This window comes from Condylura cristata, unplaced genomic scaffold (assembly GCF_000260355.1).
Source record: "Condylura cristata isolate star-nosed mole 26May11 unplaced genomic scaffold, ConCri1.0 scaffold00029, whole genome shotgun sequence".
Classification (NCBI taxonomy): Eukaryota; Metazoa; Chordata; class Mammalia; order Eulipotyphla; family Talpidae; genus Condylura; species Condylura cristata.
Genome location: NW_004567130.1, coordinates 17,614,867 through 17,640,078, shown reverse-complemented (window position 1 = coordinate 17,640,078; position 25,212 = coordinate 17,614,867). Strand labels below are relative to the sequence as shown.

The 25,212-nt window shown below is 56.6% G+C and overlaps 1 protein-coding gene across 2 annotated transcripts in view; it reads left to right on the top strand.

Moving 5' to 3' along the window:
* Positions 1–25,212, top strand: part of TPCN1 (two pore segment channel 1) — a 43,563-nt gene that overhangs the window by 989 nt on the left and 17,362 nt on the right. The window contains exons 2-5 of one of the 2 annotated variants that reach the window (XM_004691013.2): positions 1,582–1,815; positions 20,404–20,531; positions 23,931–24,107; positions 24,535–24,648. In XM_004691013.2, the coding sequence (XP_004691070.1) occupies positions 1,704–1,815; positions 20,404–20,531; positions 23,931–24,107; positions 24,535–24,648 (531 nt within the window). In that variant the 5' untranslated portion in view covers positions 1,582–1,703. The remainder of the gene's footprint in view (positions 1–1,581; positions 1,816–20,403; positions 20,532–23,930; positions 24,108–24,534; positions 24,649–25,212) is intronic. The other variant, XM_012730993.1, reaches the window with a different exon arrangement.

The following is a 25,212-nucleotide window of genomic DNA, read 5'->3' as shown; positions in this document are numbered from 1 at the left end:
TTTCTTCGCCTCTACTTAGCACCCCCTACCCGCCAGGTGTGACCATCAAAAATATCTTCATTCCCCTGGGAGGGCAAAATCACCCCAGTTGAGAACCACAAAGCTAAGACAATGCAGGCAAGCAGAGTTATATATGAAACAGGTTAAAAAAAAAACAACAAAAAACATTCCTCTTTATAACAGATATAAAATTTAAAAATCGCTTAGAGGGTTAAAGGGTTAATAGAACCTCTTTCAAAATAAAAATTTGAGAGAACAGCAAAATGTTGATGGCTAAAGCCTAGTGGTGGAATATGAGGCATTTCACTGATACTTTCTCTTCACTTTAGAGGTATGCTAGAAAAATATTTGCAATAAAAAGTTAGCCTGAAAAGAAAAAGCACATAGTTTTAAGACAGTCTGATGATAGCATCTCATTTGGGATTTCCTCCTGTGTCTCCCCACTACTGATATTTTCAAAGCAAAATAAATCCCCAGAACTGGAGGAAATGTAAAAAAAATTCTGACAGGAAGTTGGCCAGGCAGAGAGCTACAGGCGTGCAGCAAGCAGAGTGGGGCTCACTTGTGCTGCTGTTTTCAGAAGGTACCACAGGGGGACCTGTCGGAGAGAAGGGAGTTGTCAGGGTGCCGGGTAGTTCAGTGGGATAGTTTGGAGGTGAAGCTGGCTGAACCCACAAGGCCACAGCTTGTGGGGAGGGCCCTGTTGCTTTTTCCAGGTTCAAAGGTCTGCCTTCAGATGTGCTGAGTCTCTGCTTTTCTCTAGTTCTTCACAGCAGAAACAGGAATGTGTATAAATAGGAACTGTAACAGGCTAGTCCCGAGGCTTTGGGTTTGGGAGGTCGGAATGAGCACTAATGCTATGCTCTGTGGAAGGCATTTAAGGAAATAACGCTTGTGTTCTTTTTGCCTTCCTCCTCAAACTCCTAAATCTGGGAGAATAACTTCTATAAAAGAGGGGTTTAGGCAGGGATCAGTCACCCGGTCCACTAACTTCCCGCGCCTAAATGCCAAGGATGGACATGGAAGAACCGTCGTGGCCAGGAGCAGAGTCAGCAGGGAAGTGGCAGAGTTCAGAGCGGTGGGTTCTTGGGCAAGGGACTCAACCTCTCTCAGCCTAGAAAGTCTCCTTGCAATGGGCATAGTAATGTTACCTGTCATGAAGTTGCAGTCAGCTTTTAAAATTGCTGGAAGGGCCCCTGGTATGTAGTAAGCACCCACTGAGTAGTCACCTCTGTTATCTGTAAAGTGGTATTTAAAGTCTCTAAAATCTTTAACAAACTCATAGCACAAACAAGTGTAAAGATGGGCGGGGAGCAAAAGCTATGAATCATAGTCCAGGCATCCTGAACGTACAGACCCCTGTTTGTGGTGCTGTTTTACTGTAGTATGCTTCTTTTTCTTTTGAGATATAATGCACACACCATAAAAGCCACCATTTTATAGAGTCTGACTCTGGTTTTTGTTTTTTTCTTAAGCATATTCACAAGGTGCTGTAGCCATCACTGTTAATTCCAGAACATTTTCCTTGGTAGTGGTTGAATTTGAGTAATTATCTTTCTTTTTTTATCCTCTGAACCCTAGAAGATGCCTCTAATGGCGGAGTTCCTGAGAAGCAGCCGGGGGCCAGTGGCTTTCAGAGGGAGCCCAAGCCAGTGCCTATTTAAAGCCCTGGACATCACATCCTGAGGGCTGCAGGAGAGAACATGGCCGTGAGTTTAGATGACGACGTTCCCCTCATCCTGACCTTGGACGAGGGTGGCAGTGCCCCCGTGGCTCCCTCCAGCCGCCTGGGCCATGAGGAGCTGCCTAGCAGAAGTAAGCAGTGCTGTGAGCGGTGTGTCTGTGTGTGTGGGTGAGGGGGCAGGCCAACTTTTCTGTTTCGGGGTGAGATTTGAGACCGTGGTGGGCTGATGGTAGGGGTATTATCATAATGCCCGATCCTACATCTGAACCCCAAGTTCTGACACAGAAACTACTATGAGTCTGTGTGGTCCTAATCCTGTACCCCCATCTTCTGGACGCTTCCAGGGACTAGCTTGCCTTCTTGGGGCCCTCGCTCCCCTCAGCACCTTGGCTCTCTTGCCCCGGAGGCACCCTGGCTTTGTTATGATGCTCGGTGGGTGCCTCAGGCAGACCTGCTCCTTGGCTAACTTCCCTGTCCTGCTCCTTGTGACAAGAGAAGAGAGTGATTCTTAACGCCGGCCTCCGGCCTCCCAGTCTGAACCTCTGGCAGGAGAGCAGCGTTGACTGCTTCTCCCTCACAAGCTCAGTCCCAGCACCCCCGGGACCACACTGGGCGGGGGCTGGCGTTTATCGTGAACCATTGATTTGAGGTTTTGTCTGTCTTCCTCTAAGCCAAAGCCTAGCACAGCCTGAACCCAAGAGAGGCGGTGAGCTTTAAATTTTTTAAAATTTAAGTGTGTTTCTGGCAGAATGAAAGGCTTAAAAACCTTTCTGGTCCTTGTCCCGCAACCATTTGCTTCACTTGCTAAGGCCTTGGGCTTAGGAGAGGCTCAAAATAACCTGCCTTTTAGGGGGGTTCCTGAGATGTGGTACTCTAGGGTCTCCCCAGAAAGTCATGCTCCATGCCCCAGCCAGCACTCCTCAGCCAGGCAGAAGTATCGCTCTTCTGCGGGTCACGGTGAGGGTGTGTGGTCCGGGGAAGCGGAGTCTGGCTCTCCCGTCGCCTTTGTCCAGAGAGGACACGGTTGGGGTGCAGGGAGCTTGGCAGCTTTCCCTGGAAGCGATGAAGGAGAAGAGTCTCCTGTAGATGGGGCTGGAGTGGGGAGCCTGGTTCCCTACACGCTGACTTCTCCTTTGCTCCGTGTTCTACACATTCACCCCCATCGAGGGTGGCAATGCTGGGTGTTCCAAGAGGGTTAAATTGTAAGCCAGACCTCCCCCTAAGCTCGATTTGGGGGTCAGAAAGCAGTGGCACATCTTTCTGTGCCCACATGCCCATGGCTGGGAAGCTAGGTGTTTAGGCTCTTTCCTCATTGTTTTAAGCGAGGTCCCTTTGCAAAGTCGGCAAAAGGATTATCCCTTCTTTACTGAGAAATAAGCCCAGAGTCACAGAGGTTTAGTAACTTGGCTGAGCAGACTTGAACCCAGGATTGTCTGAATCTAAAGTTCTTTCCCTCCTCATCCCCTCTCCCTTTCTTCCTCCTCCTCTTTCCTTCACAAGCCCTTCATAAGGGTGAGTGCTGGTTTTTAACACTGACATGTATTATCTCATCTTATAAAGCTCAAGGGAGAGTTATTGTTACTGTCGGTACTTAGCAAAGAAAAAACAACTTCAGAGAGATGAGGTAATTTGCCTAAAGTCACACAGCTAGTCAGCATCACTGCTTTGCTGACCTCCCTACTCATGCCCCTGTGTAATGAGTTTTGAGAAGTGGGATGTCTTTAAATGTGACAAACTTTTGGCTTCTGAGTAGATTAGATTCCCCCTGGAGAGGGAGGTGATTCCATCTCTGACCAACAAGGGAATGGACTGGAAGAAGGGAGCCCGATTTATGAAGGTGTGGATCATTCTGGAAAGAGTCAGGCTCAGGGCTCTAGGTTAGAATCCTAGGCTTTGTCACGGGTACCACTTTCAAGTCTTCCAACACATCAGAGCTGATGGTGGGCGCTTGCTCCTGTTGGATCAGAATGGGAAGAGCACCTTCGTTCTGTGTCGAAGCAGGTTGATGAGTAGGAAGTAAGCCAGAGAGATGATACAACTTACCTTGAATAGGCTGCTCGTGACACTTTTCTTCCCTTGATGAAGTTAGTGGCTTCATTTGTTGCTTAAAGAAATGAAATATAAGGGGCCTTCCCTGGTGGCACAATGGGCTAGGAAGCAGCACTGCAAGCTGGCCATAGCCGCTTTGGTGCGAGTTCGATCCCGGCCCTGGAGGTGACCCACAGGGCGCAGCAGACCTCTCCTGACCTGCCTGCTGCTCCTGTCAGCAGTGTACTTCTGCAATCTGCCTATTTTGTTCCCCTCTCTGGCTCTGGTGAATCCTCTCACTGCCCCTGCACCTCTGGCCTGCACCCCAGTTCTGTTTGCATAAATAAAAAATTTAAAAAAGAAATGAAATTAAAAAAATTTAGAAGGGTCCAGGGAAGTTTGCTTTCTGCACCTGACTCTTCTCCTTTGCCTGCTTACTGGGCCCTTCGCTAAAATCTTAAAGAACTAATGGGTGTTCTCCACCAGCGCTGGCTGGGAGAATTGTCAGGACCTCTCTGAGGAAAGAAGACACTTTGGAGGAGGCCTGCTGTGCTGTCCATCAGGCCCTGGATTTGGCTTCGTGCTTGGCTTTGGCCTTGGCCTTCCACCCCAGACCTATCCTTGCTGTCTAGCCGTTTGTCTAAAACACAAATCTGACCCCAGCTAAAAGTTCCCTGGACCTTGCCCTCCCCTGGAGGATGCCAGCCAAGCTCCTTGGCCAGCCTGGGGTGCTGTATCTTACTTCCCAGCCGGCCCACTTCTTGCCTTACCCACGGTATCACGTTGCTTCCAGTCCGAGAACCCCGGGGGCATTCTTTCCTGCCCCCCCTGCCTTGCTGGCTGATCCCTCCTGTGCAGAATGCCCAGATGCTTGTTTGCCCCTGAACGCAGGTTCTCTCTTGAAAATCTTGTGCACAATCCCATCTCTTTGAAGCCTGTCCTGAGTCCTGATAAGGCTAATTACTTAGTACCCTTTGCTGCTTTGGTATCTAGATGAGGCTTCCATCGTTCCCAGTAGTTTACTGTATGGTAATGACTTGCTGAACCGTGGTGTCACCTGGAAGCCCTGGGTCGCTTTCATCTTTATGCCACCTGCCTGGGTGACTAAATAGGTTGGGGCAAGCTGGGTTCCTGGGGCCTGGCTCTCCCAGGGGGGCGGCCTTGTCTCCCAACCAGTGGTTTGCGTCCTGTGTTGTCCAGCACAGCTGATTGTGCTAGAAGCTGCCATCGCCGTCCCCAGTCTTTGGCTGATAGAAATGCTGGAGGACTGAAAGTGTTGGCCGGATGTCCGCACAGGCCTCCAGCAGGGCTCGCAGCGACGTGGGCATGAGCCTCAGGTTGAAGCCAGCTTCCGAGGTGCCTCCGCCTTGACTCAGGCTGCCGTTGGAGCTGTGATCCGCTCCTGGGCCCAGTTGCTTGCGCTCCAGACCACAGACGGGGGCTCCAGCGTCCAGCATCAGGAACTTATGTTTCGCTGTTCTGGACGCTCAATCTGGAACGGCCAGCAGTGTGGTTTGTTCCAAGGCCTCTGTCCTTGGCTGGTAGGTGGCAGCTTCTCCCTGTGTCCTTACATTTGTCCTTGCTCAGTGCTAGTGGCCTGAGGACCCCAGGGGTCCTTGGATGCAGGTACCCAGAAATCAGGTACATTGGCCCCTCCACTGGGGCTGGCCTGCCCTGGGGCATTCTGCCTATAGGAACTGAAGGTTTGGAGATTCCTCCCAGGGGCAGGAATGTATTTTATCTAAGACTCTGGCATCTCTGGGCTCCAAGCATTGCTGCAGAAATGTTAACAAATGACTCACAGGCAGAAGTTGCCAGGTTGGTGAAGGAAGCAGGGATGAGCAGAGGTATTTAAAGCTTGGGGATTAGAACTAACCTTGATGACTGTCTAAGGGGCTGGCATTTAACTGCGAGGTTTAGAGGTCTCCAGACTGCGGTCCAGACGCCTTGTTCAGGGAGTCAGAACACAGGGTCTGAACACTGCCCAACACACAGGATTTTCCAGGGAGACGCTGGTTGTATTCCGATTTTGCTTCTCACTGCCTTTACACCCAGCAGCTGCCCAAGATGCCTCTTCTGGGTGCAGAAAGAATCAGGGGCCTGCGGGGAGGGGCTGGAGGTTGAGTAGGGCGCTGCCCTCTGTAGGCTGCTTGGGTGCCGGGTGGTTCGTGGTTTTCAGCACACGAGAGATGTAGGAACGAGGTCTGAGCAACTCCAGGGCATTTCCATTGTGGAAACCCACACCCATGGTTCTCTCTGCCTAAGTGTCCCTGGGGTATATGCCAGATGACCCCCAAGGGACGCCTGCAGCTCTTGTCACCGGTCACCCCACCCTGGGAGGTGGAATGGGGAAGCAGGTAGGCTTGGGTCGGCTGCAGGCTTCCAGTCCTAGCCAGGCGTGGGGCTCAGTACCTCAGAGCCTCGGCTCTCCATCCGGGGTCTCGATAGCCTCTTGGGGAGTTGGTGAGATCACCTTTGTGTGGTTCCTGAGAAGGACTGGCTGGCCGTCGGTGTTACTGTCAGGCCATTTCTCTGGAATTCCGTGGCACCCCAGCGGGGGTCCTGAACCCAGACAGGGATCCGAATCCTTTTTGCCTCCCTCCCAGCACGGCAGGTGTCCACCCCAGCTCTGGGAAGCAGAGGCAGCTCGGCAGCTGGAGACCAAAGCGCAATTAGATTCTCACAGCCTCCCAGGGGTCCTGGGCATCTGGCACCCCTGGGGTCCTTGCTGTGGTTTCTCAGGGCCTGGCCCAGGCAGAACGCGGCCTCACCAGGCTGGCAGAGGCACCAATTAAAATGAGCAGGCACCGGGCATGCTGGGTTCCAGCCTCGCCCCTTGCGCTTCCCAGGCCTTCCGAGTCTTCACAGGGGGGATCTTGTCTGTTGCCTTGGGCACCCCTGCCACGAAATGCCATCGCTCCCCTCTGCATGCAGAAAGCTGCTGCATCAAAATGCCAGTGCTGGCAGCTGGGTGCAGGCTGGAGCCGCACTGCTCGCTCCCACTCGCTGCAGGGAGGTCTGAGTTCACATTTGCTCTGAGGGTGTTTCATGAGCCAGAACAGTCAAACCTCTCAGCCTCCACGTTGGCGGCAAGGCAGGTGGAGGGCTCATGGCTCCCACATGGGGCCTCCGTGGCACTGGCCATAGTGGCCAAGCAGCTGCCTTGAATTGCAGCACAGCGGCCCAGAGAGGAGACCCTGCTTGTGAGACAGGCCGAGAGTCCAAGCCTGGAGGGACATTGGCCCCGGCACCATCTACCCCATATTCGAGGGTGCCTGGGGGGAGCTCTCCCGTCTTACCCTTCTGCTGGACGAATCCCCTGATGCGGACATTTCCTAACCCTCTTGCTGCTCTCCCCTGCAGTCCAAGCTGAATCGGGTCATTCTCAGTGTACATCATGGCTCTCGGACGCTGAGCCCAGGCCAGGTGCCCGGCACGTCTAGACGCCCTGGATGGTGCTCCCCTTCTCTGTGGCTGCTCCCAGCAGGTCCCAGTATGTCCTCCAGCAGCAGCAAAACGCAGGGTCTGAAAGGTTGAACTTCTCCAGGATTGGGTGACTCGGAAGGGCCTGTGGCGTCACCTGCACCCATGTCCTCCCACTGCAGAACTCCGCCGAGGGGGTGCCCCAGCAGGCGGGGAGGGGAGCACATGGGCCTTCAGCCTCCGTCTTCTTTTCCGGGAGGAAGCTGGTTTCTATCTTTATCTTAGTTCTTTCTTTTAAGCAAAGTTTTTCTTTTCTATCGGGCATGGTATTTTAAATCGGAGCTCCATACCTGGAGTTCTTTTCATGGTATAAAAATAGCAAAGCCAGCAGAGCTTCAGGGCAAGTAGTGTTGGATCTTCACCAAGAACCTAGAAGACAGCGAGCAAACCCTCTCGCACAGGCTGCCCGTGATTCCGCCCCGCTGTGAGAGCGGCTTCTCCCACACGCCTGCCCTGCCCGGCCTTCCTTTCCTGGTCCTGCCCTTCCTGTGCAGCTCACGTGACTCCCCCGCTGCAGCCTCTGTCTTCCCACCCTTCCTTCTGAGCTGCTTCCTATCCAACTTCATCCTGCTTCTCATTTCCCAGCTATTGGATCTGGGCTGTGAATTTTTTCCAGCCCCACTGAGGTGGTATAGGGATCGCATTCCTCCCTGGAGCCTGGGAGGTGTGTGGCAACTGCCAGAATGAACTATAATCGAAAGAGCTAGCGTCATCATGTTCCCTCCTTCTGTGTCTGTCTCCCTGACCTCGCCCTGCTCTTCCCAGGGCGGTGGGTCCATAAGGCCCCGGGCTCAGCGCAGTTCCAGCCTCCCATGGCTGGAACACATCAAACCCATGAGTGTTTCCACGGGCTCACCTGGCCTGGGTGCAGGCAGGTGCCTCTTTGTTACTAGAAACTTCTGCAGTGGATCTCGCTAGGAGGAAGCAGTTGGTGAAGGAACAGGATGGCCAGATGAATTTGTTCTGCTGGGCTCTGGCCCTGGCCCCTGCCCCGCCGGCCTCCTTCCTTGTCTGTGGCTTTTCAGCGTCAGCAGGGCCTCTCCTGATTCACTAAGATCAGCTCCTGGCTGTATCTGGGAGATAAGTTTCTGCTTGGCTCCCAGTGCATGGACACAGCCCCTGCATAAGCAGCTCATTCTAACTGAGCTTTGATCAGGAAGTTCTCAGTCTGCCCAGCCAGGAAGCTCAGGTCTGATGTTATCTCTCCTCTCAGATAAAGCCTGGTCACTCATTTCCCTTCCCCAGAGAAGGTAAATACCCTTCATGGTTGGCAGAATCAACATGTTGGCACACAGCCATGACCAGGCTGTTTGGGTTACAAATTAAAAGGCAAAGTTTTTCATCTTTCCTTGGGTATTTTAGCTGCAGGAACAAGTAAGAGCAGCATTTTATGTGCTCTTTTGGCATTTAAGACCTGACTTGGGGGCCCTCCCTGGTGGTGCAGAGGGTTAAAGCACAGCACTATGGAGCTATCCACAGCCACTGCAGCACGAGTTCAATCCCCGCCCTGGCGGTGACCCACAGGGCGCGGCAGACCTCTCCTGTCTTACCTGCTGCTCCCCTCAGCAGTGTACTTCGACGATCTGCCTGTTCTGCTCCCCACTCTGTCTCTGGTGACTCCTCTCACCCCCCTGCACCTCTGGCCTGTACCCCAGCTCTGTATGCATAAATAAATAAATCTTAAAAAAGAAAAAAGACCTGATTTGGGGGCTTTGTTTCTCCAGGGGAGTCCTGTCTCCGCGGTGGACTCGGGTGTGCATCTGGGGCACTTGCACGTCTCCCCGGGAGCACCTCTGGGTCCCACCGCTGCTCCTGTCCCCATGTGCACACCCCACGGTCGTCCTTGCTCTCCCCTGCTGCAGGCTGGCGCTTGCACGTGAGTGTGCAGCTGTCCTGGCCAAGGTCTGTCCCTGCAGCCCTCGCGTGGTCGGGCCTTTCTGCTCCGTCTCTCAGATGTGCAGTGCGAGGCCTGGAGAGTGCAGCGACCCGCAGGGCAGACGTTGGTGCAGGGGCTTATTCATTTGTTCAGCAAATGTGGGGGTGCAGTGGCATCCCAGACAGGCACCCAGCAGACGTGTGGGGCGCCCTCATCACGGAGCCTGCCACCTCGGCTTTCAGGCCTCGCGCAGAGCGGGGTGTTTCTCCTCCCAGGCTCTGTGGCCTCGAGAGCTTCATTCACCTGCCCGTGTTGTTAAGGAAACCAGACGCTTAGGCCAGCCCCTTAGTGAGGGTGAAGCCAAAGTTCTTAGGTCAAACGAGACTGGGAGTGCCTGGCCCCACCTCTGGGCCTGGCCCCAGATGTCTGGCAGCGGCCCTGGCGCTTCCCATGCCATGAGAAGGGCTGCCCGTCTACTGACTCCTGGCTGAATCCACTCCAGAAATCAGAACCCGTGAATCGGCTTCTCCAAGCATGGGGCCGCTCATGTATGCACGGACGCAGCGACTGCCCTGATTTGTTGTTTACGCCGTTGGCACGGCCACGCAGCCCTGCGAGCCGCCCTCTTCTGACCTTGCTGCCCTCCAGCGTCCTCCAGCGGTGGCCTTTGTCCTCTTCCTCTGCAGCATCCCAAGCCCCCAGCTGCTCGGGACAGTGGCTGCGGGGGGCCTCTAGTGGCTCTCGCCCTCTAGTGCTCTAGTGTGCAGGACCCTTGCCCCCTGTGCCTTCGTGGGGGAGAGTCAGTGACTGTCTTCGACACAGAATCAGGGTTGGCGCCATGCCATGATGGATTGTGAGAAATAGATTTTGGTAGAAGAGATCGTTTCAAATGTGGGCGGAGGACTCGCTTTGGCAAAGCCGCCTGTCACGGTGTGGTTCAACTGTCCCCTACCCGGCTTCAGGTGGGGGTTTTGTAATTCACCTTCTCTCTCGTAAGGCTTAACCTGCCTGGATTTCTTGCTGGCGTGGCTGTGACGCCCTTGGGTGACGGCAGGGAAGGACGGAGCCCAGGCTGACGTCACGCCCGGGCGGGTGCTGCTCTTTAGGGCGCCAAGGATTACACAATTGCGCCTCTGTCTGGTAGTACGAGTCCTGCAGAGGCAGGGCCCGAGTCCTTCCTACCCTTACCCGGGGCAAGTAATAAACACGTGTGGAGTCACGCATCTGGGGGTGAGTCACAGGTTCCAGAAATGCTGGGTCCCACGTGACACCGTCGCAGCTTGGCCGGTGACAAGGAAACTCAGTCACATGTGATGGGACAGGAACAGCCCCGGCGGGGCCCGGCGCCTGCCGCCCCGGGAGCAGCCTGCTCCCCTGGGTCTCTGCTTTCAGTGCTGCGCTCTCCCGGAGCCCACTCAGGCCCGTCGACATGTCAGCGTGGGGTGCCCAGTGCCCACCGTCCTTCACGACCGAGCTCCGCCCTCCAGCACCGCTATCCCACTTGCAGGCTGCCTTCTTCTCATGAATCCCTCTCTCTGCCAGCTTGGGCTTTTCGTTTCCCCTGCTCTTAGCTCTTGCTGAAAATCAGCTCGGGCAGAGCTTCTGTACGCAGCGTGGCTAATGGCTTGGAGCGGCTCCAGGCTGCCGGGTGCAGTGGCTTTCGCTCGTGGGTGGTCGTGACGAGCGTGATGTCTCCTCTCTGTGACTCTCGAGGGCCACCTCTTCTTGCGGGCTCGGCTGCCCACACTTGGCCGGCCTGCCTTGTCGTGTGGAATCGTAGTTTTTACTGTGTGCCCAGGAGCCAGGCTGGCACCAGAGCTTGTCCAGCCTCCCAGCCAGCTGGCCCACTGTCTTGGTGGCCTGTCATGTGGAGCCATCTGGAGGCTGGAGACTGTCCCAGGAGGTGCAGGGGCTTCCCGGTTTGGGCATGGAGGGGCCTGGGACGCTCTTGGATGGGTACAAGTGTGTGTGCGGGGCGTGGCGGCTCCGGCCGTGCTCTGCGTCATTCAGCCTCGGTCCCTTGCTGGGGCTGACTTTCTGGCAGGCAACCTTGAAGGAGCAGCTAAGCTTCAGTTTCTCCCTGAGTTTCAGTTTCTTCGCGGGTAGAATGGGGTGCAGTGGTTTGAAGCGCAGCCCTATGAAGCTGTCCGCAGCCACTGCAGCACGAGTTCCATCCCCGGCCAGGGGCTGACCCACACGGCGCGGCAGACCTCTCCTGTCTCCCCGCTGCTCCCCTCAGCAGTGTATTTTGGTCAGTCTGCCTATTCTGCTCCCTACTGTGTCTCTGGTGAATTCTCTCACTTCCCACACCTCTGGCCTGTACCCCAATTCTTGCATGCATAAATAAATATTAAAAAAGGGAGAGAGAACGGGGGCTGGAATGTCTCCATGCAGGGCTGACATAAAGATGAATGGGGCGGTTTCAGCTGCGCCCTCACGGAACACCCTCAGTGCCCAGGTGTCAGTGTCAGCCAAGCAGCAGCTCCCCCTCCCCAGCCAGCCAGCCAGACTCCCTGTTGAGGGTCTGTGCTCCTTTCCTTTGACGGAATCCTCCGGCTTCCCCTCAGAGGGAACCTTACGAGCTTTCACTTTTCTTAGGCGCTGTCATGACCCACGTGAGGACAGTGTGTCAGCTTCCGTGGCCGCCCTCCAGGCACTGCAGGGATGGCTCAGGCCACTCCATGTCCCGCCCACTCTTGCTTCTTTATTTGTGATCCCCCCCTGGGGCTGCCTTCCATGCTCAACAGAAAGAGAAACTGAGGAAAACGGAAGCAGGGCCTGAGCCCTGCTGGGCCACGGACTGCCGGAGGGCCAGCAGCCAGGCCCAGGACTCTGAGCAGTGGCCAAGATACGCTCTGTGTGGGAGTCTACACTTCCTCCCAGCTGGGGCCCCCCCAGGAGGCCAGTCCCGCCCCCCTCCTCCCCTTTCGCTGCTCTTCTCCTGGATCTCCAGCAGATGCCTGGGCGTGGCTGGCCTCGTGGAAGCCATTTTGGCCCGGGTGCGCCCTGGGAGGGCCTCAGTGGACACCATCCGCCCGGCCAGCCGGGCCTGGTGACGGGCGCATCTCACGGCCAGACCTGGCCCCCGGGCCTGCGTGCCTGCGGACCTCTGGCAGGAGCCCGGGAAGGCCAGTGTGCGGAGAGAAGTACTTTTCATCAGCTTGGGCTCCCCGCGCACAATTAGCATTTCTGATGCTTCCAAGTGAGTATGGGACAGATGTTCACACAGGTGCCGCGCTCCTCCCTGGGTAAACAGAGCTGAGTTTGTGTGTGTGCACGTGGTGAAACGCAGGCCTTTGAGATGTGCGCCGTCCTTACAAATGTTCCTCCGAAGCATCTGAAGCGCTTTGCGCACCACAGGCGCTGGGGTGGGTGGGAGCGGAAGCCCTGCGTTTCAGAATCAAGCCGGAGGCGCTGGGAAAGGAGGGACAGTTGCAAGCCAGGCCCTGCAATTCTCAGACTAAAGACGGAAAAATCAAGTCCTCCCACCTCACTGAGAAGTTCCCTGGGGGCCACGGGCATGCCACTTGTTCTCGCCCTGCGTGGGCAGAAGGGGGTGCGAGTAGGGTGGGCAGTGGCCAGACAGTTCTTCACTCCAGGGCGGTGAGATGAAGGAAGTGGCCTGTCCAGTTGGCTGCGTGGGCTTCCTGGGAAAGAGAATTTTCCCTGGGCAGAACACTGGCAGTTGGGGCTCTGATGTTCGCCCAGATCAGCTACCTTGGCTGTCTGGGCATTTCCAGAAGGTTCACTGCTCAAGTCGCCCCACTGGTAGAACCCAGTAGTGGGGTCCAGGTGCCTTCAACTGACTGGCAACCCACCCGCTGCTCCCACACCACAGCGGTTGTGGGGGCGAGGGAACCCCCATCTGGCTACTTCCTCGCTGTGTGACCTTGGGCACCTCGCCGTCCCTCTCTGGGCCTCCATTCCCCGTCAGTGGCCTGAAGCTGGCCGCTGGGCTTTTTCACATTTCGAAGCATTAGCGAAGGAGGGTGTCTGGGGCTGAGTGTGAGCAGTGAGCGTTCTTTGCCTCGTTTCTGGCTCTTTAGGCGTCAGCACTACTGACCACTCCCAGCTTCCCAAGTACACCCGCTATTTGCAGTGCTTCACGCGTGAGCTTTTCTGTTTCTGGAATGTACCCCTCACTCTACCGCCACCCCCTTGTGGGCGTGCCTTCTGCCTTCAGACGCCAGCCCAGACACCCCCCGCCCCCCCGCCTCTACCCAGCCCAGGGCTGCCACATCCTTCTCCAGAAGACTTCAGCGCTAGGGTCTCCACTCGCCTCCTCATTGTGAGCTGCACGAGGGCACAGATAGGGTTTTATGTGTCCAAGCCATGACGCCTGGCCTCCAGTGGGCGCTCAAGAAATGTCTCCTCACATACGCCGTATTTGTCGACAGCCTTCGAAAGCTGGCCTTTTCATGCTTCACCCTTTTTCTCCTCAAAATCATCACTTGATTTTTTGGGAAGACCAGCGTCACTCAAGGTCCTGTTCACAGCCTCAGGACGCGAGCGCCCTGGGCAACTCAGTGTGAGCTCCGGGAGCAGTTGCCTTCCTAGAGGACTGAGACAGCCCTTCTCCGCAGCCCAGCTCCTGTCTGTAGCTGCCGCTCCCTACGTCTGTCTCCCCGTCCAGCCCTGTGTGGCCTCACGTCTCTGCAGAACTGTCTGCTGGCTCTCTGAGCAGAGCTGCCTCCCAGCAGGCGCTCACGGGCCCCCACCCAAGCAGCCTGGGGACGCCGCACCCCAGGGACTCCCTGCTTTTGGCCACGGTCAGCTGCTGGAAGCAAAACTGGAGGAGGGGCAGTGTGTCCCCCCAGCCACTCTGACTGCACCCGCTGCTCCGCCCAGAATGCCCCACCCAGGCCCGGGCCACCCTTCCCGCGCTGGCCTAAGCCTTGGGCAGAGCAGGTTTTGGGCGGGAGACCAGCGATGCAGAGGGAGGGCTTTGCGGGGTTCTCGCCTCTCTGCGGGTCGGTCTGTTCGCCCAGGTCTCCGCCTGGGTTTGGAGCCTTCGTGCCAGGCGCTGACCTGTGTCTGTCCCACTCCGTCTCGCCAGTGGGCATCACGAAGCGCAGGCCAGAGCAGGACATGGTCACGCGGCTTCCTTTCAGCACTGGATTTTCTTTCTCCCCATTTTCATCTGCGGGCCTTTGCAGAGCCAGCCGCCTTCGCAGCAGTGTGGCACGGCCGCGTCCATAAAACTCGTCAGTGTCGATCGAGTTTATTTTCCTGTCCTCCTCGAGCTTCCTCCTGCGGAGTGAGGCTCTCAGTGACAACTGGCAATCGGGCGGGCGGTTGCTTGTTGTCATTCTGGTGAGCACAGACGGCTCCCGGTGCTTTGTGGATATTAGCATTTGTTTCTGAGATGCCCAGCGCTCAGCTGGCTCCCGTCCCAGTGAATGGATGAAGAAACTGAGGCTGTAGGGACGAACACCAGGAGCTGGGGGAGGGGAGGGAGCTGCTGGCAGTGACCCCGGTATCCGGGCTACGGTTTGTCTTGAGGAGGGTAGGCAGGGTGTACATTTGAGCAGACGTGGTTCACGGCAAAGAATGAGATGGGCAGAGGGAGGTTTGAATGAGGGCAGGGTCTTCCGCATAGACTTGCCCTGGGCAGTCAGTCACCGCCTGCTGTCTGAGCAGAGCTGCCTCCCAACAGGCGCTCACGGGGCCCCCCACCCAAGCAGCCTGCACCCCAGGAGACTCCATCTCCGGAAGGGAGTGGTTTGCCCAGCCTGAGCTGACCCTGTGCTCTCTGGGTTGGGGAAGGGGTGTCTCGGAGCACCCCCCTCCTGCCTGCAGTTCCCTTCTTCCCTGGTGCAACTTTATGGCTGGCATATGGAAAGTGTTTCTATTTACCCAGCGCTGCCGGGACCGGCGCATGCTGTGCTCCAGCAAACGGAAATCTTGGATTCCCCGCAGGGTCGTTTGGAGGCTGCATGCGAAGCAGCCAGCTGTTTGCAGGAAGCGTCTGGGCCCTGTTACATTAGCGTGCAGGGAGCGTGGCCATCTGTGCTAACGGGTCATCCTGGTCTGTCTGCCTGTCCTCTGGACGGGAACTTTCCCACTGTGGGTCAGAGCTTTTGTTGTTCCGATCTATCTACTGTCAGCTCGGTGGCTTCTTTCAGTTCCTTCTCCGCCTCCTGCCAGTGATTTCAGTTCACCTCCCTGGGCTCTGTGCCAGGATGTGGGGAGGGCAGGTAAGGGGTAGGTGTTGCGTGACCCTTCAGGCGCCAGGGCCTGTGCATCCGAGGGCTGCTTTTCACTGCTTTTTCAGAGAGCCTCTGCCAGACTCTGGGAGTGCGGAACAAAACGTTTCGCTTCCTGGAACTCTGCCCGCCGGCACAGAATGGGATCTTCTTGGTCACCAAGGATGTTCCTGGTCAGCCCCCTGTGGCCCTTTAAAGCCTCCTGCAAGTGGAGAAGCTTGTCTGTGGCGAGGACCAGAAAGACCGCTTCTTCTACCCTCCTGCATGGCGGCAGCCCTTTGCCCAGCTTCCCTCTCGTTCCCGGTCCAGTTGCCTCCCAAGAGAGGCCGAATGTGGAGGCCAGCGGTCATCTTCCTGGAGGAGGCATTGGGGTCCCAGCTTCCTGACTACCCCGTCGTGAGGTCACCCCATCTCTTCCAGCTGGGCGCTTATGGTATGCCTTGACCTTGTCTTTCCAGCTCCCAGGCGAGACCACCCTGTCCTGGGCGAGAATGGTGCCCGATCTGAGGTTGTACAGTTTTTTTTTTTTTTTTTAGTATTTATTTATGCATGCAAGAACTGGGGTACAGGCCAGAGGTGTGGGGTGGGGGGCTGAGAGGATTCACCAGAGACAGAGTGGGGAGCAAAATAGGTGGATGGACTGAAATACACTGCTGAGGGGAGCAGCGGGCGAGACAGGACAGGTCTGCTGCACCATGTGGGTCAGCTCCCTGGCCGGGGATCGAACTTGCAATGAAGTGGCTGCAGCCAGCTCTGCAGTCTTTAATTATCACCTGCGTACAGGGGCTGGGCCTGGGGGGACCCTCAGGGGAGCCTGTGTCGAGAGCGCACGTCACCTTTCCTTGGCCGGTCATTTACCGGTCCCGTGGTGGACAGGAGTAGACCAGCCAGGGGATCGGGCAGGAGGGTGTTGGCAGCCGCTGTGGCTGAGACTGCCAGCAGAGGCCGGGGCCAGACCTAGTGGACCCGAGGCCTGACCGCCCCTGGGACTTCGCCGCCCGTGGGGATTGAGATCCAGGAGTGAGGGCCCCACACAGTCCATCTGAGCCTCAGGCCTCATGTAGACGTGGCCATGACCCCTCTGACATGCCCCCATCGAGACCCGCCCCCATCTCCCCATTTTATGGCCTTAATTACCCTTTGCTGTTGAGAAGCTGCCGGGCCCCTGAGCGAGCTGTATTCTGGAACAATAAAGCCCTTGGGAGTTGGAGCCTTTCCACCGCCTCTCTCCTAGCACACGTGGGCGTCAGGGTCAGACCCCGCCCCTCCCCCCCAGTGCTGCCCCGCCTCTCGCCAGGCAGTGAAAGTGCCCTTGGCCTTGGCAGCACATGAAAGGAACAGGCCGGACGGTGGCTCCCTGCCTTCCTCTTGGCCCTCTCAGCAATCCCTAAATGCGCCACTGGCCACCAGGCCCACGAGAGGGGTGGGGGTGCAGTGGGGGCTCTATGCGTCCCCTGGGGCTTTCTGGAAAAGCCCCGCGGTGACCCTAGTTCCAGGCCTGTCTGCCCACGCCTGTGCGACACAAACGAGCCGTCTCGCTTGGCCTCCCGGGGCCTCCTAAGCAAGCCGAGCCCCGTCCTGAGAACGTGGAGGTCTGCAGCCCTGAACGCGGCCCGTCCCGGGAGGACAGAGTCTGTTCTTCCCCCTTAGCCCCTTGTGCGACTTCTTTCTTTGCCAAGTCCTGCCCTGAATTCCTCTTACACAAGTAGCCCCTCTCCAGCAAGTCCTTAAAAGAATGGTGCTTGGAAAACAGGGAGACCACGCTGGCCCTTGGCCTCCTGTACCCCCCACGCCCTTGGGCCCCGCCCTCCCGTGTGTGGCATCTTCTGGGCAAGAGCTTCCGCGTCCGCTCGCACACTGTGCCTCACAGCTCAGGGTGCGGCGGCCACCACACGGAACAACCATCCTTGTCCTCACAGGACTGACTGTCCAGGCAGGGAAGCAGGCCCCTGTGCCTGTCAGGGTCCTGCCAGGCAGCCACCTCTGGGAAGGCCTCTGGAAGGCTGAGAGGGACAGGACAGCCGTGCCAGCGGGCTCAGCTCCCCTCACAGTCTCTCTGGGTCTATATGACCGCAATGAGGTGCACATCAGCCAGTCTTCAGCTCCCTCCTCCCTGGCGAACAGACTCTGACTCACATCCCTGACGCGTGTCTGGGAAGCCTCTTTTTGAGGCCTGGCAGAGATGGGGCGCCGCAGAAAGGATCCCTGGAAGGCAGGGGGTGCCTGGGGACCTCCAGCCCTCACCCCGGGACCAGCACCTAGAGGGCTGTCCACCGTGCCAGGGAGTAGAAGAACAAGGCCGCTGTTGGCGTAGAAGTATTTTTATTAGGAATTTGGGCCAACCTGCAGATCATATTTTGAATAAAACAGCAAAGAGTGTCTCCCTAACTTCAACAGAACGTGGCATTTACTTATTTCAGTAGTTCAGACATGACAGAGTTAAAGGTCTCTGTGCTCTGCTGGGCAGCCCAGCTTGCCCAGTCCAGCTGCCTGCCTATGGCTGCTACTCAGGGTCACATTGTGGCTTGGGCCTCCCTGGGCTGCCTGAGAAGGTGGGAGGTGGTTTGACCTTTCTTTGTTTCTGCTGGGGGCTTGGTCTTTTCAGAAATGGGCTCTGGGGGCCGTCGCTGGTGGCACCATGGGTTAGAGCACAGCGCTGCAGGCTGGCCACAACCGCTTCAGTGCTGAGTTCGATTCCTGCCAGGGAGGTGACCCACATGGCGCAGCAGACCTCTCCTGTCTCCCCGCTGCTCCCCTCAGCAGTGTACTTCCGTAGATCCACCTGCTTGGCTCCCCACTCTGTCTCTGGTGAGTCTTCTCACCCTCTGCACCTCAGGCCTATACCCCAGTTCTTCTATGCAAAATAAATAAATAAAAACCTTACAATAAAGGAGTAATTCCCAAAAAGATATTTGAAGACATTTCAAAGAAGATCTGCAAATGGTAAGTAAATATGTGGGCAGACACTCGGCATCGTATTTTTTTTTATGAGTAAAGAGTTTATGTTTAGAATTAGCCAGCTGAACTTAGAGGACCCCGAGGGTGTTAGCAGCATGAAAGCATCGTAGTCAGGAGCCGGTCAAACACAGGACTGTGCCCGGTCAAGTCTGGTCAGGGAGTTGACCCTGCCTGGTCGGTGTCCCAGAGCTTCTCCACAGCCTGTGCGACCCAGCACACGGTGGCCTTGATGGCCACCGTGAACTTAAGCGCGTTGCAGCTTCTATCTTCTTCGACTCACTGGCCGGGGAGCTTGATGCTGGCATGAGGGTCAAGCTTGTTTCTCCTGGGGGTGCTCTTCCCAGGATGTGTGGGGTGCTTCTGGAGCCACAGTGCCGTGGCCTTTTGGAAAGGGGGTGCCGGGGATGTGGCTACCTTGTGGCTCTGTCCTCTGTCCAAAGCTTTTGCTTTGGTTTCACTTCCAGAGGGTCAGGAACTTCCTTGTTTGCTTTTGGTTCCATGCTCATGAAACCCGACACTTGACTTATTAGCCATCAGGGAAATGCCAGCGAAAGGCATTGCCTTTGAAAACAGTTCAGTACCCGAGAATGGTTATGATTACAAAGACTGAGCTTAGGAATTGTTGTGAGGACGTGGAAGAACTGGCACGCTCACATAGTACTGGGGGACGTACGTCACTTTCCGGTTTATACTGAGTAAGGGTTTGGGTGAGGACGTGGAATTACTCTTATTCATAATGGTTGGTACACCGTACAACATGGATGAATTTCAGAATCATTTCGCTGAGCAGACGAGCCAAGCCCAAACCCATTCTGAGATTCCATGCTATCAAATTCTAAGTGCTGCAGAATCAGCTAATATAGTGACAGCAGATCTGTGACTGCCTGGGGATGGGGGCGGGGCGGATTGCGGGCATGACAGATAAATTTTCTGGATGGTAGTGATGATTTCACAAATGTGTACATATGTCAAAACATCAGCTCGTGCACTTGAAGTGTGTTTAATGTATTGTGTGTCAAATATACCTCATGAATCTGTAAAAATGGGAGAGGAGGAGCTTTGCAGACAAGCCCTTGCCCCGTCTGGCAGTTCAGGGTGAGAAGGACCAGTTGTGACCCTGCATCCTTGTGAACCCTGCAGGTCTCTCCCCCCACCCCCCTCCTGTTTGACCGTGAGCTTTACACGTTTGCTTCCTGCCAACTCTTTGATTCCAAACATTTGATTTGTATCCTCCATTAGAGTGTGGATTATAGGGAATCCAGCTCTCTTCTTAGAGCCACTTCTTCCTGTAAATTAACAAGCCGAGAGTCATTTTTCAAGCCATCGCTGCTCCGAAGGGCAGCTGAGTGTGTGACCAGCCCAGCTCCAGCTTGAGTGGAAAGGAGGTTGGCTCGGATGTTGGAAATGCTAAGGGTGGATTTCCTGCTCAGCTCCCGGGGTGCACCGTGTGTCCCCTATGACTGGTGTGTTCTCCGTTGGCTTCGTCTCAGGCAGACTTTCCCTCTTGGTGGCAGGAGCCCCTCCCTCCTAACTGGCCCAGGGAAGCCCTGTATTCCCCAGAGCCCCTGCCTGAACCAGCCCCAGCTCCTGCTGAACTTGGGTCACCTTCTGGGGAGCTGGGGGGAGTCAGCCAGAGCCAAGGGCTATGGGTTGAGAATAAGGAGAGGTTGCTGCCCAAGGCAAACCGGGATATCAGCAATGGGAGAAAAAGGCTTGAGCGTCAGCAGAGAAGAGCAGCGGGGAGTTCCTGCACCAGGGAGCCAACCCAGCTGTTCTATTTTTTTTTTTTTTTACCTTAGTGAACATTAAGATGCTTCCAAAAGTCAAAAATTTATAAAAGATCATTCCCTTTGGGTGTCTCCACACCCTTGCAGGCAACCAATTTCACTGAGCTCTAGTATCCTTTCTGTTTATTCTTGTAAAGATAAGTAGGTATCTGTGTTTCCTTGTTCCTTCCCCGATGCACCCAAGGGAGAACACAGCTTTGTGCATTCTTAGACTTGCTTGTTGTCACTTAACAAGGTGAAGAAAGTCATTGCTACCTAGCCAGACCAGCGCTTGCTTGCACACAGGCACGAGTGTGGCTGTGCAGCTGGCTGTGAGCAGACGGCCATGGTGTCCTTATTCTCTTAAGTCTGGGTAGGTGACCTTCTCCTCCTCCAATGCAGATGGAGGCAGCTGTGCCGCCCATGACGCCCGAGCGCCCAGCCTGGGCTTGGGGGATGAGGGTTCCCCCTCGAACCCCACCGGACACACCTGGGACATGAATTATCAAGAGGCAGCCATCTACCTCCAGGTGAGTGTCTCCCGTCAGGAGCCTGCTGCTCTCGGCATCCCGGGGTCACTGGGGCTTTGCTTCCTGCCCCTGTTCTGTGTGCCTGAGCTGGAGAGCTGGCCTGAAGGGCCGTCTGGGCAGGATGCCCGGGATGCCCGGGCGTCTCCACCACCTGCTTTGTGGCTCCGCCCACCCCCTTATGGCTCCTCCTATCCTGCCCCCTGTGGGGCCCCCACACCCTGGGGCAGCTCTCAGGACCCGCTGTGGGCTTGAGATGGGGCGGGCCCAGTGGCTGACAGCAAGTTTCGGGAAGGGGATGTGGGAAAAACATCCCCCGATTTGCTTGTCCTCGAGGTTATTTTAAGAATAACACATGGGCTTGGGTGTTCTCTAAATGACTCCTAGTCGTGTGGTGTCCGCAGCTGTGGTCTGCCTTTTCTCATGGCGTGTCAGTTGCTTAAGCTTTTTTCTTAGGTTGTTCAAACTCTTCCAAAGCGTTTCCATGACTTTATCATCATATCTGGCAACTGTATCCTCACTTACTTGACTGTCCCAGTAAGGTGGAGCATTTTCCCTCTGTAGTTCCCCTTATGCTGTGTGGCAATCTGGTACTCCTTCCAATTCTAGAACTACCTCCCCCCCCATTTAATAATTTCTTGGATTATTTCATTAGAAAAGACTCTAAGAAGTGGGACCACGAGCGGAAGGGAATGAACATCTTTTAGGGTCCCCATGTATAATCTCAAATCTACTCCCATGTAGATTTTGGTCTCTCCCCTTCTCTGGGCTTCTGGCATTTTCAACTCAAATCTTTTTTCATCTCAGTTCTCTTTTTTTTGAGATTTATTTATGTATGCATGCAAGAGCTGGGGTGTAGCCAGAGGTGCGAGGGGTGAGAGGCTTCACCAGAGACAGAGTGGGGAGATCTACTGAAATACACTGCTGAGGGGAGCAGTGGGGGAAGGCAGGAGAGGTCTGCTGCCCCTGTGGGTCAGCTCCTGGCCTGGGATAGAACTCCCGCTGCAGTGGCTGCTGAGAGCTTCATAGCACTGAGACTTAACCCTTGCATCACCTGAGTCTCAATTCTTGCCTCTGTGCAACAGCATTTTCTGGTATGCACTGACTAAGGGTGAATGAGGAGTTAATTTGAATGATACATTGATGAATTAATTTAATGAATTGGAGTGACAAGTTCCCTTACCTTTTTTCATTGGCCAACTCTTCATGGCACCTATTGATCTTGCGCTTTCTCAGACTTCACTCACTGTAGTAGTTCCAGCGCTTGTGTGCCTGGCCCATGCTTCTCGCACATCATGGGACAAAAGTGTCTTAATTCCAATCCAGGCAACAGAAACATTTTAGGGAATTTTAGCAGCCCTGGAAGTGCCTGTGGTTGATCTGTAGGGTAACCTGGTGACCTCCAACCGCCTCGCCACCCCTGAGCGGACCCTAAGTAGGTAGAGCTGAGAACGGGGGATGGGTGCAAACACAGACCGTGACTGGCTTGGGGGCCCCCAGCATCTGGTCATGCCCCCTCATGCGAGTGAGACAGTCAGGTGCCTTGATCCCGTCCTCCTTCATACAGCAGCAGCTGAACGCAGGCCCACAGACTCCCCGGCCCCCAGCCTGTGAGTTCCAGGTTGGAGGAAGCCACGTCCATGCAGCCTCTGGCCACGCTGTCTCTTCTCGGCTCCGTGGCCTCTCTCTGCACTGACCTCACGTATCCCCTTGAAAACGGGCTGTGTGCCTGCAGGAAAAAAGGTGACCAAGCAGCAGGGGAAGTGTGAGCATTTTTATATATAGTGCTTGAATCTTTATCAACATGGCACAGGTACGTGTCTCCACAGACACCCACTCACATCGGGCAGATTCAGCCAAGTAGTAAAGTTGCATTATTTGAATGCTTCCGCCAAAAAGGCATCATTTAAAAAGGAAATAAAAATGAAAGCAGAGCTGGGCTCCCAGAACAGTAGTCTGGCTGTGGGGCATCTCTGGTAACTGGCCCCTCGCTGCTGCGAGGTGTCTGGAGCCCACACTTTCCTCTCCCCACATCTTACCTGTGAACGCACCCACCCCGGAGCCTTGGAGACGGCTGTGACTCAGCATGGGCTGCGTGGGCAGCAAGAGCAGAGGCCTGCCGTGGCCCACACCTGGCCGCCTCCCTCCGCATCCCGCTCACACTCAGCAGCCAGCCCCGAGGCCAGAGCGCGCATGGGGTTGGCCTCGGTGCCAGGGGTGGTAGTTCACTCGGCCCCTGTGTGCAGAGACCTCCTCCCCCGCCTCCTCTGTGGTGACCCCGAGTCCTGGGCCCCCCGGTCGGTGGTCTCCTCTAGCTAGCCCTTCATGCCTGCAGGTAGCTCTAAGAAACAACCCAGGAGCTGCACTTTTCAGTCGTCCAGCCCAGAAGGCCCCAGGCCGCCGAGTGTGTGCCCCTGGCCCTGGCGGCACGGTGCCCAGGGCTGGGCTCGCCGCTCGCCCTCCCCACGGCCGCTGGCGCGCCTCCTTTGTGGGCCTGCCCTTGTCGAGGCCGTGGTTTGCCTGTGTTCTTAGTAACCAGGGCAGTGACGTAGCCCGTTCCGGGGAAGTGACCGCTCAGGTCGCCCTGCAAGCCACAGCCAAGCACAGGCCCCCTGGCCTCCCAGCTGCTGGACAGGCTCCAGGCTGGGCTGGAGCAGGGAGAAGTGACTTCTTGCAGGAGCAGGTCATCCTGCTGAGCAGCTGTTAAATACCTACTGTGTGCACTATCCCTCCTCCTCTAGAGGAAGACTTAACAGTTCTCTCCTTCCTGGCTCTGTGAGACGCTTGCAGAGCTAACAAACCCCCCCTCCCCGCAGGGAGCTCTTTTCTGGGTCCCAGGACCTCCTCAGGGCCCAGATGTTTCCTCTGCTGACCGGTCTGCGGCTGCTGTGGGAATCTCCAGGGCTTGAGGGCTGAGCTCGCCTTGCCCTCCCCGGGCGTGCCAGGGCTGATGATGGCAGGGCAGCGTCAGCCCAGAGCAGCCAGACAGTTGCAGCAGTCTGCGATCTGGCTGCATCCCAGGACGCTGCAAGCTCAGGGGACCTGCGTTTGCATTCTGCTTCTGCCACCTGCCTCCTGCAGGCAGCGGAGCCTGCGGGCAGGGGCGGGTCTCTCACTCACCACTGCAGACTTTCGGGCGATAACTCTTTGACGGGGCATCCTTGCACTGTAGGAGGTTTAGTGGCTCCCCTCGATCCCATAGCACCCCCAGGTATGACAACCAGATGTGTTTCCGTGACGAATTGTAGGGGATGGAAGGGGGTGCAGCACTGCCCCCCTTTGGGAAGCTCTTAAACAAGGGGGGTACCCCTGAGGCTGGCCAGGTGAGGGCACGCTGTGCCGGCTGCCGGCTGGGCTGCTGAGTGGGGCACCCCCCCACACCCCCCCGCTCGTGTTTCTCAGGAAGGCGAGAATAACGACAAGTTCGTCACCCACCCCAAGAATGCCAAAGCGCTGGCGGCCTACCTCTTCGCACACAACCACCTCTTCTACCTGATGGAGCTGCTGACGGCCCTGCTCCTGCTGCTGCTCTCCCTGTGCGAGGCCCCCGCAGTGCCCGCGCTGCGGCTGGGCATCTACGTGAGTGCCCAGGTGGAGCTCGGCTCGGGCCCCTGCGCCAGAAGGCATCTCCTAGGCGGGCTCGGGCTTGCAAGGGAACGTTCTGGAAGGGCAGCCATGGCGACGGCATTTAAAACAGGGAGACCCTGGGAAGTGCTAGAGGTGGCGGGGGGCGGGGCAGGCTCCCCGGGCTTGTCTGGGGTCCCGCCGGAGCCCTGACTTCTGCCCATCTCTCTGGCTCTGCTCACTAGACGACTCCAGCTGGAGCCGCCCTCTGAGTGCCAAACTCTGGACCAGGGGCCGTACCCTGGATGCAGCTGGGCCAGGCAGCCGGCCTGCAGCCCCTCCACTGGCTCCCACCTCCGGGCGGCAGTGGGGGCATGGCGACGCGGCCAGGCGGGGCAGCAGGACAGGCCGGTGTCGCCATGGCCACGCCCTCTGGTTGCAGGTCCACGCGACCCTGGAGCTGTTTGCCTTGACGGTGGTCGTGTTTGAGCTCTGCATGAAGCTGCGGTGGCTGGGCCTTCACACTTTCATCCGGCACAAGCGGACCATGGTCAAGGTGGTGTGTCCATCTGCAAGGGTAGCCTCCATGTCGCCTTCAAGCCCGGACCCTCGGTGCACTTACCAGGAGTGTGAGCGGGGCCGCCCCCCACGCTGCCTGCACACACCCTGCGTGGCTCAGGACTTAGGGCGGGCAGGGTCGCCGCTAGGGAGCTGCTTTACTGCTGCTACTTGACATTCAGCTGGCAGAGAACGGAGAGGTCCTGGCGAGCCGGGGTCCACACCCCGGGCTGTCTGGCCTCGAGGCCCCCCGCCGACCCGCCAGCGGAGTGTCAGAGACACTTTGCAGTGTAGAAGTTTGAAGTATGCACGTGCATTGGGAGATGTACCCCAGCAATCGGAGGGCGCGACGGGCTTCAGCTCAGGGCCCCCGCACGCCCAGCGAATACCCCATGAGGAGTTCCTGGGGCTCTCCCCTTGGGCTCCCCCTCCTGGGACCACATGTCTGTGCAGGCAGCTGGGGGCCCCTCTGCGGGGCTGCTTGATGTTGGAGGCCGGAGAGGGCCAGCGGGAAGGGCCAGAGTGGACAGTAGCTAGCTGGGCCTCTGTCGGGGTGGCGGGC